Raw genomic sequence first — 17,997 nt, forward strand, 5'->3', positions numbered from 1 at the left:
ATGCGTTTCTGCAAAACGCCTCCCGCTCTGGTGTGAACCAGCCCATTGAGATACATTGACCAAGCGGATCCGCAGAAACGCTGAAAAAGCCGCTCGGTGTGCACCAGCCCTCATAGTTTATCATCATCAGCCATCCATGTTTGTAGTAAACCTTGTATGGCTTTCACAAGGAACTTATCCAAAGACACTTGCTTTTGCCTACTTTGAGGATTCCATGGAAATGTGACTCTGCAGCAGTGTTGCCAACCTTGGATATAAATTTTTACTGGCAAAGCGCAAAAAATGTACTGACAGAACACTTTTTTTTACTGACATCTAATATTACTGAAATGAAATATATCACACGTGCGCCCCACGTGCAATACAGCGGCAACCACGTGGGGTGCGAATGAGGAAGAAAGGTGCAGTGGCGGACACCGGACAGATAAAGTATTAATGCACGGCATATTTAAGGGGGGGGGGGGCAGGGGACACTGATACAGTTAGATTTGGGGGATGTGACCGGGGGTTTCCGTCAGGTTTGTTTTATAGCAGTCCTTGCCGCTGCACGCACTCGATTGAGCATGCCAACCTGAGATTTTCCAGCATGTCCGATTGATCCAATGCGATCGGTACATGCAACCGAAATTGGTTTGATTGTCAATTAGGTATGCTCTTGGTGGCATCGATTTTTATATCAATAATAATTGTTTTATCTGATGGTTGATCGGCCGCTAAGTCTACAGATGTATGGCCACCTTTAGCTAGAGCAGTGTACATTCCACAATGATATGTGAACTGATAGGTAGTAAGTGCTGTGATCTTCTGGGAAAAAGACAGGTTTTTTTTACTGACACCACAAAGTGTTTCATGGACTTTACTGACAGCCCAGATTTGTTGACTTTTTTACTGACCGTCAGTAATTTTACTGACGGTTGGCAACACTGCACTGCAGTGTCCCTACTCTCAGATTAAAGGGACCTGAGGAGTAAAAATAAATGAAATCGCTACTTACCTGGGGCTTTCTCCAGCCCACCGTAGGTCGGAAGGTCCTCCGGCGTCCTTCTGGCTCCTCTCACCGTCCCTCTGCCGCATACAGCACCAGCGACGCCCGACCCGGAGTCGGGCTGCAGCTTCCTTATCTCTGACGCTATCACAGAGGTGCTCTGCTTGCTATAACTGAATTGCTGTTGTTTATCCCCTGCTTATTGCCTGAAGAGGTGGGCTGTGCCCGCGAAACGCGTTGCATCTTTGGGGTATTTTCAATAAATGTGTATATCTATATATTTACAGTCCTTGGTGTCTGCTTTAACGGAGGCGAGTCCACCACTTCCTCCCAGCAATTTTTTTAAAATGTTATGTATTTTTATCCTTCTGGCGCCTCTGTTCACCTACCAATATATTTGAATCCACCCCAGGTGGAGGGGTGATCTACCCCCTTTCTTCCTATCTACAGAGAGCGAATTCTTAATCCTGAGTGAGGACAGGTCTAATCTCCTCACCTGCCTAATGAGTGGTTACCTGAGCGGTAACCCGTGTTTGTGAGTATTACCATCTCACTGTTTCATTTATCCAATCAATTTTGACATACTACACCATATTGGGCTCTCGATTTCTCTTCAACTTTATCTCTGACGCTGTGCGTCATCACGCCGGCCGGTGTAATGACAGATAGTGCAGCCAGGAAGCAGCCTTCTCACTGAGCTTCACGCATGCTCAGTTGGAACTTAAATTTTATTTCCCAAAAATATCTCCACTTCCGCACTACTTACACTCACAAAATGTTCAGGGTAGGGAGGGGACCCCTCGATCTACTTCTGTGTCAAATTGCAGCCCCCGAGCCCCGCTGGTTTCTGGGATTGATTACAGCAAACCTATCTCAGGAATCAGTGGTGCTCGGGGGCTGTAATTTGGCACAGTGGTAGTTCGGGGGGTCCCCTCCCTACCCTGAGAATTTGGGGAGTGTTGGTGGTGATGTGGCTGCAGATATATTTGTGACATTTACTGTGGCACAAAAATTAAAAGAGATGTAGGCTCTTACTTCGCATGCGGGGCTGCACTATATGTCATTACAGCGGCGTGACAGTACTGCGCATGCACGGTAAAACTGCGCATGCGCAGTACTGTCACGCCGGCTGCCACGATGACGCGTAGCGTCAGACCGACACCCGGGCGTCGCTGGTGCTGTATGCGCCAGCGGGACTGGAAGAGGAGCCAGGAGGACACCGGGGGACCTCCCGACCTACGGTAGGCTGGAGAAAGCCCCAAGTAAGTAGCGATTTCATTTATTTTTTCTCCTCGGGGTCCCTTTAGGTCTCTTACACACTAAGACGTTGCGTTTGATGCGACGTTAAGGTCGCACAACATGCCCCTAACACAGCGCATGTAGGTTATGAAATTGGACGTTATTTTGCACTGCGTTATGTGTCTCTCGGTGCGCCGTTTTTGTCGCATACTGATGGAACAAAACAGGGGTATGCGTTACATTTAAAAAAACAACTTACTGAGCATGTGCAACACACAACGCAGCAAATGTATTGCTAAACGCACAGCATGCAGCACCTTCTAAATATTGCTACACGTTACACACAATGCAACGTGTGCACTGCGAATGTCGCACAGACTTACTATTGCTGTGCGTTAGTCTGCGTTAAAACATTTTCTAACGTGCAACTTTAACGTCGCACTGTGAAAGAGGCCTTAAGTACAATCCTGCAGCGTCAAAAGGAGAAGAGCTATCGCCTCAGTTGTGATGACGTGGCACACGTACCGTGTACGTTCTTTGCTTATATCATGTCTTGCAAAATGCTCTCAAACTAAGTTACTCTCAATCCAAGGTTTTACTTCATATATTTATAAAAGTGGATACACATCGCTCATAACAGTTATGGAAAAGGTTTGTTAATTAACGCAGTAGTAACTGCACTAGTAAAGTATCGCGGTTGCGCTACTTCACATCTCGTGTGAAATAAAAGGCGCGCCTGTTACTAGGAAGGAGCGCGCGTAATTTAGGAGAGCACTCTATGCAGCACTACCGAGTGTAGCGTGCGCATGATGATTTTTAATGAATCCACCTGACAGAGAGACGCGTCAGTCCTCGTAGTAATTTGTGTATCCTTTATAGACTTATTTTGAGATAAAATCATCATTCCCTATATTACCTGTTTTTTACTGATGCCTGCAAAACTAATTAACCACTTAAGGACCAGGGCTGTATTGGCTGATCTGTGCTGCGTGGGCTCTCCAGCCCGCAGCACAGATCTGGATTGTGGCAGGGCGATCAGACTTCCCCCCTTTTTTCCCCACTAGGGGGATGTCCTGCTGGGGGGTCTGATCACCGCCGTTCTCTGTGGCCGAGCTGGGGGGGGGGCCTCCTCAAAGCCCCCCTCCGCAGCGATATACCTCCCTCCCTCTCCTTCCCTCCCTCTCGCTATGGGCGGCACAGGACGGCGATCCATCCTGTACCGCCTCTGATAGGCTTCAGATGCCGGCTATCCCTGGCCAATCAGAGGCCGGGGATCGCCGATCTCCTTTACGGTGCTGCTGCGATCGGAGGCTCGCAGGCTGTTCACGGAGACACCCTCCGTGAACTGACATGGAACGGCCGCTCGTTTGGAAACACCACTTCGGCCTGCCGACGCCTATCGGCGTTAGGCGGTCGTTAAGTGGTAAGTGGTCTCCGATCTTCCTATTCACAAGATTTGGGGAGATAATAGGCGTCTTGCCTCGGGCACCGACAGGGCCATCAGCAGCTCTGCGCTCAGCATTGGTGGATGGTCATAAAATCATGGACAGTGGTGACATAAAGCAGTGTTTCTCAACATTATTATAGCATGGACTCTTTTATTATTGGCTACATTGGCCAGGTACCCCCTGCTGAGATTGGTCCCCGCATAATGTGTAACGCATGGATTTGCTTCCATTGTTTGTATTGTGAGATGCATTAGTTCTTAATGCACCTGTTTCACTGCAATAAGCACACTTGTGCCTTTGAGAGGCTTTTTAGCCCTATGCAGTGAGTACCTATCAGGTGCATCTTGGTTAGATGCGCGACCATTTCATTTTCTCCCCATTGCATGCCCTGCTGAGAATATTATTGTCTCATGTACCCCTTCACCCATATATATTTTTAGGCATAATCAGTGGCTACAAATTATGGGGCCCCACAGCAAAATGATTTATGGGGCCCTCACAACTAGGCACTCTTGAGCAATGCCACCTGCCCCTGCCCTATGGATATGAATTGATTGGGCAATTTACATTCCCGTGCAGTGTACACTGTGTATAGTTCTTGGGCTAAGAGACCTTCAGGTTGATTCACAAAGGATGCTTATTTTTCACCTTAACTGTAAGGAGTGCTAATGCAGGAGATAAACAAATAAGGAGAGATAACTCATGAGATAAATAGATAAGGAGCGCTAAACCATGAGTTGTGTAAAATAAGAAGAACTAAACCATGAGATATGTTAAATAAGAAGAGCTAAACCATGAGTTATGTCAAATAAGGAGAGATAAACTATGAGTTATGTCAAATAAGGAGAGCTAAACTATGAGTTATGTCAAATACGGAGAGCTAAACTATGAGTTTTGTCAAATAAGAAGAGCTAAACTATGAGTTATGTCAGATAAGAAGAGCTAAACTATGAGTTATGTCAAATAAGGAGAGCTAAACCATGAGTTATGTCAAATAAGAAGAGCTAAACTATGAGTTATGTCAAATAAGGAGAGCTAAACCATGAGTTATGTCAAATAAGGAGAGCTAAACTATGAGTTATGTCAAATAAGGAGAGCTAAACCATGAGTTATGTCAAATAAGAAGAGCTAAACCATGAGTTATGTCAGATAAGAAGAGCTAAACCATAAGTTATGTCAAATAAGAAGAGCTAAACCATGAGTTATGTCAAATAAGGAGAGCTAAACCATGAGTTATGTCAAATAAGGAGAGCTAAACTATGAGTTATGTCAAATAAGAAGAGCTAAACCATGAGTTATGTCAGATAAGAAGAGCTAAACCATGAGTTATGTCAAATAAGAAGAGCTAAACCATGAGTTATGTCAGATAAGAAGAGCTAAACTATGAGTTATGTCAAATAAGGAGAGCTAAACTATGAGTTATGTCAAATAAGGAGAGCTAAACCATGAGTTATGTCAAATAAGAAGAGCTAAACCATGAGTTATGTCAGATAAGAAGAGCTAAACCATGAGTTATGTCAAATAAGGAGAGCTAAACCATAAGTTATTTCAAATAAGAAGAGCTAAACCATGAGTTATGTCAGATAAGAAGAGCTAAACCATGAGTTATGTCAAAAAGAAGAGCTAAACCATGAATTATGTCAAATAAGGAGAGCTAAACTATGAGTCATGTCAAATAATTAGAGCTAAACTATGAGTTATGTCAAATAAGGAGAGCTAAACTATGAGTTATGTCAAATAAGAAGAGCTAAACTATGAGTTATGTCAAATAAGAAGAGCTAAACCATGAGTTATGTCAGATAAGAAGAGCTAAACCATGAGTTATGTCAAATAAGGAGAGCTAAACTATGAGTTATGTCAAATAAGGAGAGCTAAACTATGAGTTATGTCAAATAAGAAGAGCTAAACCATGAGTTATGTCAAATAAGGAGAGCTAAAATATGAGTTATGTCAAATACGGAGAGCTAAACTGAGTTATGTCAAATAAGGAGAGCTGAACTATGAGTTATGTCTAATGAGAGCTTAACCATGAGTTATGTCCAATAAGGAGAGCTAAACCATGAGTTATGTCAAATAAGAAGAGCTAAACCATGAGTTATGTCAAATAAGGAGAGCTAAACCATGAGTTGTGTCAAATAAGGAGAGCTAAACTATGTGTTGTGTCAAATAAGGAGAGCTAAACCATGAGTTATGTCAAATAAGGAGAGCTAAACCATGAGTTGTGTCAAATAAGGAGAGCTAAGCTATGTGTTGTGTCAGATAAGAAGAGCTAAACTATGAGTTATGTCAAATAAGGAGAGCTAAACCATGAGTTATGTCAAATAAGGAGAGCTAAAATATGAGTTATGTCAAATACGGAGAGCTAAACTGAGTTATGTCAAATAAGGAGAGCTGAACTATGAGTTATGTCAAATAAGAAGAGCTAAACCATGAGTTATGTCAAATAAGGAGAGCTAAACCATGAGTTGTGTCAAATAAGGAGAGCTAAACTATGTGTTGTGTCAAATAAGGAGAGCTAAACTATGAGTTATGTCAAGTAAGGAGAGCTTAACCACGAGTTATGTCAAGTAAGGAGAGCTTAACCATGAGTTATGTCAAGTAAGGAGAGCTTAACCATGAGTTATGTCCAATAAGGAGAGCTAAACCATGAGTTATGTCAAATAAGGAGAGCTAAACCATGAGTTATGTCAAATAAGGAGAGCTGAACTATGAGTTATGTCAAATAAGGAGAGCTGAACTATGAGTTATGTCAAATAAGGAGAGCTAAACTATGAGTTATGTCAAATAAGGAGCGCTACAAAATGAGTTATGTCAAATAAGGAGAGCTACACCATGAGTTATGTCAAATAAGGAGAGCTACACCATGAGTTATGTCAAATAAGGAGAGCTAAACCATGAGTTATGTCAAAAAAGGAAAGCTAAACCATGAGTTATGTCAACTAAGGAGAGCTTAACCATGAGTTATGTCCAATAAGGAGAGCTAAACCATGAGTTATGTCAAATAGGGAGAGCTAAACTATGAGTTATGTCAAATAAGAAGAGCTAAAGCATGAGTTATGTCACAAAAGGAGAGCTAAACTGAGTTATGTCAAATAAGGAGAGCTACACCATGAGTTATGTCAAATAAGGAGAGCTACACCATGCGTTATGTAAAATAAGGAGAGCTGAACTATAAGTTATGTCAAATAAGAAGAGCTAAACCATGAGTTATGTCAAATAAGGAGAGCTAAACCATGAGTTATGTCAAATAAGAAGAGCTAAACTATGAGTTATGTCAAATAAGGAGAGCTAAACCACGAGTTAAGTTAGATAAGGAGAGATAAATCTTGAGTTCAGTCATTTAAGGAGAGATAAATTGTGAATTAATAAATACGGTGAGATAATTTAACAGAAAAGCTTTGTGAATCAGGCCCAATGTCAGAGGGTGGAGAAACAAACGGAAAGTTAATATTAAAGGGATACTGTAGGGGGGTCGGGGGAAAATGAGTTGAACTTACCCAGGGCTTCTAATGGTCCCCCGCAGACATCCTGTGCTCGCACAGCCACTCACCGATGCTCCGGCCCATCCTCCGGTTCACTTCTGGAATTTCAGACTTTAAAGTCTGAAAACCACTGCGCCTGTGTTGCCGTGTCCTCGCTCCCGCTGATGTCACCAGGAGTGTATAGCACAAGCCCAGTATGGTCTGTGCCTGCGCAGTACGCTCCTGGTGACATCAGCGGGAACGAGGACATGGCAACACAGGCGCAGTGGTTTTCAGACTTTAAAGTCTGAAATTCCAGAAGTGAACCGGAGGATGGGCCGGAGCATCGGTGAGTGGCTGCTCGGGCACAGGATGTCTGCGGGGGACCATTAGAAGCCCTGGGTAAGTTCAACTCATTTTCCCCCGACCCCCTACAGTGTCCCTTTAAGTGAACACATCAAGTACAACCTGGGCCCCCCCTGCTCCAGGGCCCCACAACAGTTGCTATGGCTATTGCTACACCCCTGAGTGTAAAACATCGTTGCTTATAAATGTTTTTTTCAAACATTCCTTGATGCTTTCAGTTGACAATAAATAGTCATTTAGGTTTGTTTATTGTATTTTAATCTGAAAACAAACTATAATGGATTGACTAACCTCCTCCAAGATACGTGTACCATATGTTGAGAATGTAAAGCATTGATGGCAGTGTTGTGTTGTGTCATAATTTCATATTCTGTGCCATGAACAGGTGTGACATATTGCCGTGTGTTGGCAGAGTGCCATGTTCTGACATATTCCCGTTCCTGAATTGGTGCCATATTATGACAGAGTGCCCTTACTGGCATAGAGCTGTGCGTTGGCAGAGTGTCAGGCCCTGGCAGTGCAATGTCCTGGCAGCATCCCATGCTCTGGCTGACTGAGGCACACATCAATACTGGATTTCTTGGACATCTTTCCTACCATTCATCATTGGGCGTGCACACTTTTCTGAGCATTTAACACATGCAAAACAACCAATTACATTTCATCATCTGGCAGCAGCCAAAACCAAGGTGATTGCTGATTGGCTGCTGCATCTATACAAGCCAGCCAATCAGCAGAACATGCAGGTAAACACTATACAGTAAGAATATGACCCAGTGTCTACTCACCCAACAGTTTCATCTCTGCATCCCATACTGGATATCAAAGTGTTCTGTAGACGGTGAATGGGAAGGGCGGGAGAATGTGGACTCATTCTACTTGTCAAGAGGAGTCGCAGTTCCGGGAAGTGTCGCCAAGCTGCACAAAACAGAGAGATGGGAGCTGGAACAGAGTGAGTGCTATAAGGATGTCTGCAGTGATGAGATCACACACTGGTCACATGACCACCCAGCATGCCCTGTGAGGAGCACTGATGCTGAGCACTATAACAAATATAAAGATGACAGGGCCTGCGGAGACATAAAAATAATGCTTAAAGGGATACTGTAGGGGGGTCGGGGGAAAATGAGTTGAACTTACCCAGGGCTTCTAATGGTCCCCCGCAGACATCCTGCGCCCGCGCAGCCACTCACTGATGCTCCGGCCCCGCCTCCGGTTCACTTCTGGAATTTCAGACTTTAAAGTCTGAAAACCACTGCGCCTGTGTTGCCGTGTCCTCACTCCCGCTGATGTCACCAGGAGCGTACTGCGCAGTCCCAGTACGGTCTGTGCCTGCGCAGTACGCTCCTGGTGACATCAGTGGGAGCGAGGACATGGCAACGCAGGCGCAGTGGTTTTCTGACTTTAAAGTCTGAAATTCCATTAGTGAACCGGAGGCGGGGCCGGAGCATTGGTGAGTGGCTGCGCAGGCACAGGATGTCTGCGGGGGACCATTAGACCATTTCCCCTGACCCCCCTACAGTATTCCTTTAAAGCCCCTCTCCGGGCACACAGTACTGTACAACAATAATTCTTTTCAGTACGGCTTGATCTTTTTTTTTTCTGAGGTTAGTTCTCTATGCGCCTGTATGACCAACTGTCCTGGTGCAGAATGAATTTGCCTCCTTGGTAATGCATGAAGGAAGTTTTTACCCTTACTTATCAGTACAGAAGAGACTACGGTAAAAATCTGAAGCTTGATGTTGTTAGGCATAACCCTAGGTGAACTCCCCGGGCTCCTATGCAGACTCCTGCATGTGTGCATTGCCACCTATGGTCTTATGACTGTGGCTGGGAAAATATGCACGTCGTCATGTCAGGTTTTGTGCATGTTGATGCATGCGGGGACACATGCATGGGACTATGTAGATAACAGGTCAAACACCTCCTGACAGCACTCACTCCAATTTCCTGAATGCACATTGCTGTTCCTGTTGTGCTTAGTGCTTGCTCCCATTATTCACCTGGCTTGAATGACTCCACTTCTCCTGCTCCAGATACTGACCAGGGCCATCTGACTACTCTCAATATTCTACCTGAACACTGACCTTGGCCTGTATCCTAACCTTGCCATATCTCTTGCTGGTCTCCACCCAACCTATCCTCAGTTAGATTAGCAGTGGAAGGCAGCAGACACTTTCCTGGAAAGTAAATAGAAGCCAAAACACTTGTCCATGACTGAACAAAGACTCCTGATAACAGGATAGTGCTGAAAAGTTCAAAAGGTAATAATTTCTCTCTGTGTGGGAGCTGAATGAACCAGTTTTTATGTCACACTGACATGGTTGTTTGTGAGAATGTGAGACTCCAGGAAGTTTGTATTTACCATTACTACTACACATAAAATTAAATATCTCATATGTTTGATTTCACTGCAAGTTTTAGGAAATCTAAAGGGGAAAAATAGTGCCCCAAATGGATACTTACCTCAGTAGAGGGCAGCCTCTGGATAATCCAGACACTTTACTCTTCCCCCTTGCTGCTCCAGAGCTAGGACCCTCTAAAACTCTTTGACAAGGCCAGATAGCTGCTCGGGCTTGGCAGGAAAAGCTGAGCCCAAACGGTTCCATGCTACTGCACAGTGCGGCCATGCTCGTTCACGGACGGGAGCCTGGCCACAAACTTCCAGTGGCCCAGCGGTGGTACTGGATGTGGGAAACCTTAGGAGGATCTAGGCCAGCAATGCGCCAGTTGATATGGAGCAGGTAAGATGAAGCGTGGGTTGCCACAGAGCGGAAGGCTTAATGAGGACAATGCTGATCTGGCACTTCGGATAGATTTTTGGTAGAGGTGGCGGCTCTGCCAAGAACCTTCCAGTATGGGCTATGAAGCCTTAATTATTACCTCCAATGTCTGCACAAGAGCCTGCCCAACCTACATCTCTTCCACAGATATATACCTGCCCACCTCCTTTGGACCTCCAGTGATCTCCGCCAGACCGTCCCAAGTATTCCTCACTCTCATGCTTGCCTGCAGGACTTCTCCAGATCCACCCTATGAAACTCCCACCCTCTCCCCTTCAGACTCTCACCTTTATTCACAACGTTCAAGCAAGCCCTCAAAACACCACTCTTTGAGATGGCCAGCCCCCCCCCCCCTTAACTATCTCAGCTGAGTACCTATTCCGCAGCCCTACCTAGTGTGCCCCTCCCCCTTCCCTTTAGATTGCAAGCCTTCGGCAGGGTCTAGTCTCACCCCAGCCAAGACACCCTTCTAATGGACTAATTCAGACTTGAATTGCTGGGTCTCTGTAAACTTGCATGATCCTGTATCCTTATTTATTGTCTAATAATATCTAATTGCATAATAATAGTGAGAGCCAATTACTACCAATAACTCTTCTTTACACTGCAGGGGAAACTGGGGAATACTCACCTATATTTCCAGTGACAGGGCAGCCGACATTGCCTGCATGACTGCAGGCAGCATACATCATTCTGGATTGAGGTCCTGTGATGTCATTTCTCTGGACATTTATAGACCAGTGTCATCAGCTTTGGGACAGGTGAAATAGACATGGTGAAAGTGTAAAGCAAATATTCTGCAGAGAAACTTCTGAAGGTATTTGCAGGTTTTTCCTGGTAGCAGAGTTTAGTATCAGCTTACAGCTTACCTGATGATCCCATTTACAGCTTTCTGATGATTGGACACATTTCTCAAACCCGCATCCCATCCATGAATTGCTGTCACTTGAGCTTCAAACCTGTTGGCCTCTGCTAGAGAAAGAACCTGTGCTGACTTATTGCTTAATTACCTGATTGCCCACTCTGGAGTAGCTGGGAGGGGGGTCATGCTTCCCTTTGAAGTGATTAATCCTTTTATCTGTTAGTGGCCAGAGGAAATTCTCAACAATGGGGGCTGGAGATGAAAGGACAGGGCTGGGGGAAGCATCTATAATACTCCAGGCTTTATCACCCGCAATAATCGGTGGGATATTGGATGCTCCCTCTATACTGCACACATTATATTCCTCCAAACACCATATGGCGGAACTGTGGTGTACTGGATAGCACATTTGCCTTGCAGTGCTGGATTCCAAGTTCAAATCTGGTTATCAGAATTTCAGGAGCTGCACACTACCGATTACCAGGGATTTGTGGCGTCCATGTAATCATGCCTGTTTCTAGGTGCGGGCAAAGCAGGGCATTGCCCTGGGTGCAGCGGCTGAAGGTTGAGCGGAAGCAAAGTGCTTATCGGCGGGCCTTAATAGGGGGGCCCTCAGGCTGCCTTGGTGGGGGGACTCTCTGGCTACCTAAAGAAGGGGCCTCTCTGGCTACCTAAGGCCCGGTTCACACTTGCGTTAAAAAATGGTCCATTTGCGGGAATGAAACGGATACTGTACTAACAGAACGAATGCGAACGGATCCAATGTTAACCTCTGGAACCCCTCACATCCATCCATCCATCCATTCGAATGGATCGGTTCCGTAGGTTCCGCTGAACGGACCGCAAGTTTTCTGCACCACCAGTTTTTCCAGACCAACTGGACCAATGGAACGGAAACGAAATGTTTCTTCACACTAGTGCAGAAACGGACCGCTCTAAATAGAAAAATACACATTGGGGGTAGGTGTCGGGGGGGGAAACAGAACGTAAGCAGCGGAATGGAAACTGAGTGAAAATGGATCCGATCGACCGGTGATCAGATCAGTTTTCACGGATCCAATTGCCAGTGCAACGCAAGTGTGAACCTGGCCTTAAAGGATACCCGAGGTGACACGTGACATGATGAGATAGACGTGTATGTACAGTGCCTAGCACACAAATAACTATGCTGTGTTCCTTTTTTTCTTTCTTTGCCTGGAAGAGTTAAATATCAGGTATGTAAGTGGCTGACTCATTCCTGACAGGAAGTGACTACAGTGTGACCCTCACTGATAAGAAATTCCAACTATAAAACACTTTCCTAGCAGAAAATAGCTTCTGAGAGCAGGACAGGGATAAAAAAAGGTCAATAGTTCATAGATTTTAGCTCTGGCATACTTCAATGAATGTGTCATTGAGCAAAAACAATAAAACAGTTAAAACTTAAAAAGTAGATTTAAACATAAAATAAAACTGTGGAATATCTTAAAAAGTCATTTTTAAGATACGGAAGATACATACAATCGTTTATGTTATTAATTTTCGCCTTGGGTGTTCTTTAACTCAGGCCACCTAAACAGGGGGTCTCTCTGGCTACCCAAAACTCGGACTATCTGGCTACCTAAACGGGGTCTCTCTGGCCATCTACAGGGGGGGGGGGGGGGGGGGGGCCTACATCTGGCTAAATAATACTAGGGTCTCTGGCTAGCTATATAAACAATGTGAACGTTATAGGGAATCTAAAGTGAAAAACAAAGTTATGATAGCTAAAAAAAAGAACATAAGTAGTACAGATATGCTTTAAATATTGTTTCCGGTACAGCAAGAGTTAAGAAACTTAAGTTGTAATCTATGCAAAAGAGCGTCTCTGGGCTCTCCCACTAATTTAGTCAGAGAGCAGTGCTATTTTCTGTAGCACTTATCTCAACTTGTCTCTCACTGTTTCTTGTTTGTTTAAAGTTTTATTGCAGAGCCAATGACCCTTTGAACTTTCCTGTTCTGTTTCATAGTTTAAAATACAGATTATACTGTAGTTTGTAAACTGCAAATATTAGAGAATGAAGCAATGTTATAAAACAAAAAAAAGCTCTGTAACTGAAAATTAAAATGTGAGACACTTTTCTCTGCTACTAATGTTGTATGAATTACGGTATCCGTACTACAAATACAGTTCATTATATACGGGGGTTTTTTCCGCATCAGTGTCACTTTAAAATCCCTTCCACACAATGACTAGTGAACAGTTGTGTTCCTGAAAAAGAAGTGAATTCAGCCATTTATGTTCCTGTTCCTCACATTTCCCCGATAACGATGGTGGCGAGAATACATGGCACCATCCAATCAGTAGATTGATTTCACAACTTTATATAAACCCCCAACTGAAACCTCCCTCACATAGCTCAAAGATTCCCAACAAGACCAGGGTGACGAGATTTCCAGATTCTATAGAGAAAGGGGAAAGAAGCACACCTTCCTGTAGATATTAGTCACCCAACAAGAAAACGGACCGAATACACAGTGGTCCATGTTAAAGCGGTATCGTCACCATAAAAATCAAATTTCAACAGCAACTGGTCTGAGTGTATTAAGTGATAAAGATGCTAATGCTGCATTAAAAACTTTCAAAACTTTTTCTGCTGTTATGATTTGGAGTTATCACATACTTAACCTTCCTGGCGGTAAGCCCGAGCTGAGCTCGGGCTATGCCGCGCAGGAAGATATCTCAGCCCCTGGTGGGGCAATTTGCTCCATTTAAAATGCTGTACGCGCAGCTAGCACTTTGCTAGCCGCGCATACAGCTTGATCGCCGCCGCTCTGCGGCGAACGCCCGCACGCAGCGGCGCAAGAGGCCCCCCCCCCCCCGCCAGAGCCCTGCGCTGCCCGGACCAATGAGTTCCGGGCAGCGCTATGGGCTGGATCGGAGGCGTCTGACGTCAGGACGTCATTCCGATCGTCGCCATGGCGACAGGAGAAGCCAAACAGGGGAGCGCGTTATATACGCGTTCCCCTGTTTGCTATTGATGCCGGCGACGATCGCACTAGAGGGACACATGTGCCCTCTAGTGGTGTTTCATGTAGCTACCACTCTGGTAGCTTTACATGAAACAAACAAAAAAAAAGGATTTTTGCCTATATGGCAAAAAAAATTAACCGCCAGGAGGGTTAAAGAGCACTGGCTCTTTAGTAGTCGTGCCAAAGAATTGCATGCTGGGGGTTCTTTTTATCTATAATCTATTCCTCCTCTTCCCTTTATTTCCCTGCCAGCTGCTTATCTGAAACCTAATCCCCTATTCACTTTCGTTCACAAGCAAGGCTGAGGCGACTCAGCGATTGGATTAGACAAGAAAAAAAGTAAAGGGCAGAAATGACATCACGAGTTAGCCTTAACTGTGGGCAAAAGACATGGCCCCCACCAGGAACAGAATTCTCATCATTTACTATATAACATTCACTGAAATCAAAACGTGGACAGTACAATACAGGTGTTATGTAAGTAGATCAAGTATTTATCTACTTATACGTGTTTTTTTTCCCTGGCATAGTATGGCTAATCCTACTGCTTTAACATTAGTCAAGGTCCTGTGCTGACATGGGTATCTAATTTAGGCTTACAGAAACTTTCTGTTGACACCAACGCAATTTAGGACAGCCATGCAGAACAAAGAAGCGATAAGAAATCCCTTTTGTGTGAGGCTGAGATGATTGCGCATTGCAGGCTTTAAAATGAAGTGGACTCTCCCTGCTCTGAGCATAGTACTGATGTCTCCAGCAATATGGTAGCTCCCATGCAGCTATGGGAAGGATGTGGAAACATACTGTGACCATCATGTCTACCTCTGTAAAATCACAAAAATACCAAGTTTATCTGAACTATGCCGTATATAACGGTAATCTTTAAAGGACCACTATCGTGAAAAATGTAAAAGATTTAAAATACATGTAAATACATACAAATAAGAAGTATGTTTCTTCCAGAGTAAAAGGAGCTATAAATTACCTTTCCTCTATCTTGCTATAACTTACAGCAGTTAGTAGAAATCTGACAGATTCTTGACTAGTCCATCTCTTTATGGGGGATTCTCAGTATTTAATATATCCTTTACAAAAGCATTACCTGAAAAGGATCTATACAAGGATGCAGGCCGCCTCCCCCTCCCCTACCTGTTTTCACACTATTCTGGCAGTTGGACTGAGCAACTGCCATTCACTAAGTGCTTTTCAAAATAAAGTAAACCCTTAAAATCTCCTATGAGGAGGTGGGCTAGTCCAAAACCTCTCAGTTCTGTCAGATTTCTACTGCCTACAGTAAGTGACAGCAACAAAGGAAAAAGGTAATTTATAGTACATTTTACTCGGGGAGAAGTTTACTTTTTATTTACAGTATGTGTTTTCTTGTATTTTATATTTTACAATTGTATGTGATAATGGCCCTTTAAGCATGCTACTGCCATTCTGTTTATTGGATAAGGCACAACTTTGCAGCAATTCTATGTGCAGGTGTGACAGGCTGTATGAACAGGCAGATTCCCCCCAATCTGTACATCTACCAGTCTATGGCTAGCCGCATACAGACATCCTTTCTCCGTTGGCCTCCCTGTGACAAGCCTATGCCATGATTTCCCAGCCTGGGCTGCGGCCGCCCCTCCTTTTCTCATTTACAGAAGTGAATAGCTCAGTAGGGAGAATCCCTGATGGAAATAGGTCTGTGGCCTCCATGGAGACGAGGCATTCGCTGTGAAATATCTGAGCACAAGATGGGCCGCAGGGTCGCCGCCATGACAAGCAGAGAAACCTCATGCTACAGAACAGCCATGGGAGTACAGGGAATTACTGCTCGTGTCCGGAGAGGGAGAGGCACCGGAATCCATACTGACTGATCACTGCGGGATGAGGAGAAGGGTCATGTGACCAGCGTTATCTTCAAAGTCAAGGTATTAAAGTACATCCAAAGACATGCCAAGTTAGGATGCGCTCGTCCACAGGTGGAAGTGTGGTCACAAGAAACTTGAGCCGAATACGTTTAGAGGGACCATTCGATGGACAGGTCACCATTCTAGTGAATGGTTCCTCTGAACGTACTTGGCTCAAGGTTCTTCTGGCCACGCTTCCAGCCATGGATGAGCACATCCTGACTTGGCATGTGTGAGTAAGATTTGCACATGCCCAGTAGAACGCAGCACTCATGCAGGAAAAACGTTGTACACAACTTCATACTACTGGGCATGCATGAACCTTAACCACACATGTCCAGTTGTTATGCGCTCGTTGGTCGCAAGAAATGCATACCTTCCAACATTTTGAGACAAGAAAGAGGGACACTTAAGCCACGCCCTTGCCACACCTCTAATCACACCTCAAGTCACGCATAGCATAAGGATTTTGTAAACAAAATATGTTATTTTATAATTCAAACCACATTGGCCCCTTTTATCCTGGGTCATTTTCCTTCATGTTAACAATTGCAAAAAAGAAATATATCAATTTAAAGGATGGGAATAAAGTTTAGAGTCAGTTAAAGTGGATCCGAGATAAACTTTTACTCATTGCATAATTGTGTTCCTTTCACATAGTTTATAGGGCATTCCTCAAGCCAAATACTTTTTTTTGTTTTGTTTTAATTCCCTATAAACTAAACAAGCCTCGCCCACAGCTTCTCCAGAGAGCCTTGGCACTCTGAGCCTTAGTAGCAAGGGCTTATGGGAGCTCAGTCTGGGCAGGAGGAGGATGGGAGGTTACTAGCCAGAGATTTCAGAGGCAGAGGGGAGGAGGAGAGGGGAGTGGATATTTCACAGGCTGAGGGCTGGAGATACAGATCAGCTTGCCTCTGTGTAATGTGACAAACAGAACATGGCTGCTCTCATTGTATCACAGGAATAAATCATCATAAACTGTTGAAGCTGTATGCAGACAGATTTGCTGTGTAAACTATCTAAACTTTAAATAAGATATATAGACAAGTTACTTGTTATAGTTAGTTTTTCATCTCGTATCCGCTTTAAACACATTTTTCAGTACAAAGAGTTAAAAAAAAACTTTTTTTTACCAGTTATCTATGCAAAAGCTTCTCTGAGCTCTATGACCCACTGGGTACAATGAAGCCCTGTTTTCTGAAGCACTTTAACAGCCAAGAAACAGTGAGAGGCAGCTTGTGATAAGGTTTTACTGCAGGGAAGTTCAAAGGGTTATTATTTCTGTTTTGTTTATAGCTCAAAGCGGACCCAAACCAAACATTTTTTTTAATTCAAAATATTTAGTAGCACCACTCTGACACATACAAAGATAAATAAACACTCCTTCAAGCCTATGAGCATTTCAGTGCATGCTTTTCACCCTTTTCTTTTCATAACTAGGGTTATACTGGGGGCAGCCATTAGCAATTCCTCCTTTGCCGGACACCATCTACTCCACCAGTTTGCCGGATTCTGTCCCGGCAATATGAAAGGAAGGGAGTGGTTTCTCCAATAAATGTAAAATATTTTATATTTGTCATCATGCAGCTGAAAAAAGGCTGCTATTTATTATTATAATTTAGAAAATACATTTTATTTCTGAAATCTTGTATTTTTAATTTGGGTCCACTTTAAGGGCTCTTACGCAGTGGGACGTTGCGTTGCAGGGGACGTTAAGGTCGCATAACGTTCCCCTAACGCAACGTATGGTGGTGCTAAAGGTGGACGCTACATAGAGCCTCGTTATGCGGCTCTTGGTGCGCCGCTTTCGTTCGATAGAACGGGCAATGATTCATATGAATCATGGCTAGCAGGCAGAGAACCGAGAATGATTCATATGAATCATTGCTAGCAGGCAGAGAACCGAGAATGATTTATATGAATTATTGCTAGCAGGCAGGGAACCGGGAATGATTCATATGAAT

The 17,997-nt window shown here is 44.1% G+C and overlaps 1 protein-coding gene across 2 annotated transcripts in view; it reads right to left on the minus strand.

Annotated features, from left to right (window-relative positions):
* Window positions 1-8,425, minus strand: part of AXIN2 (axin 2) — a 76,257-nt gene extending 67,832 nt beyond the window's left edge. For both annotated transcript variants that reach the window (XM_068264196.1, XM_068264197.1), the window contains exon 1: window positions 8,288-8,425. In XM_068264196.1, coding sequence (XP_068120297.1) covers window positions 8,288-8,300 — 13 coding nt within the window. In that variant the 5' untranslated portion in view covers window positions 8,301-8,425. The remainder of the gene's footprint in view (window positions 1-8,287) is intronic.
* Window positions 8,426-17,997: the final 9,572 nt, after the last annotated feature.

This window comes from Hyperolius riggenbachi, chromosome 12, assembly GCF_040937935.1.
Source record: "Hyperolius riggenbachi isolate aHypRig1 chromosome 12, aHypRig1.pri, whole genome shotgun sequence".
Lineage (NCBI taxonomy): Eukaryota > Metazoa > Chordata > Amphibia > Anura > Hyperoliidae > Hyperolius > Hyperolius riggenbachi.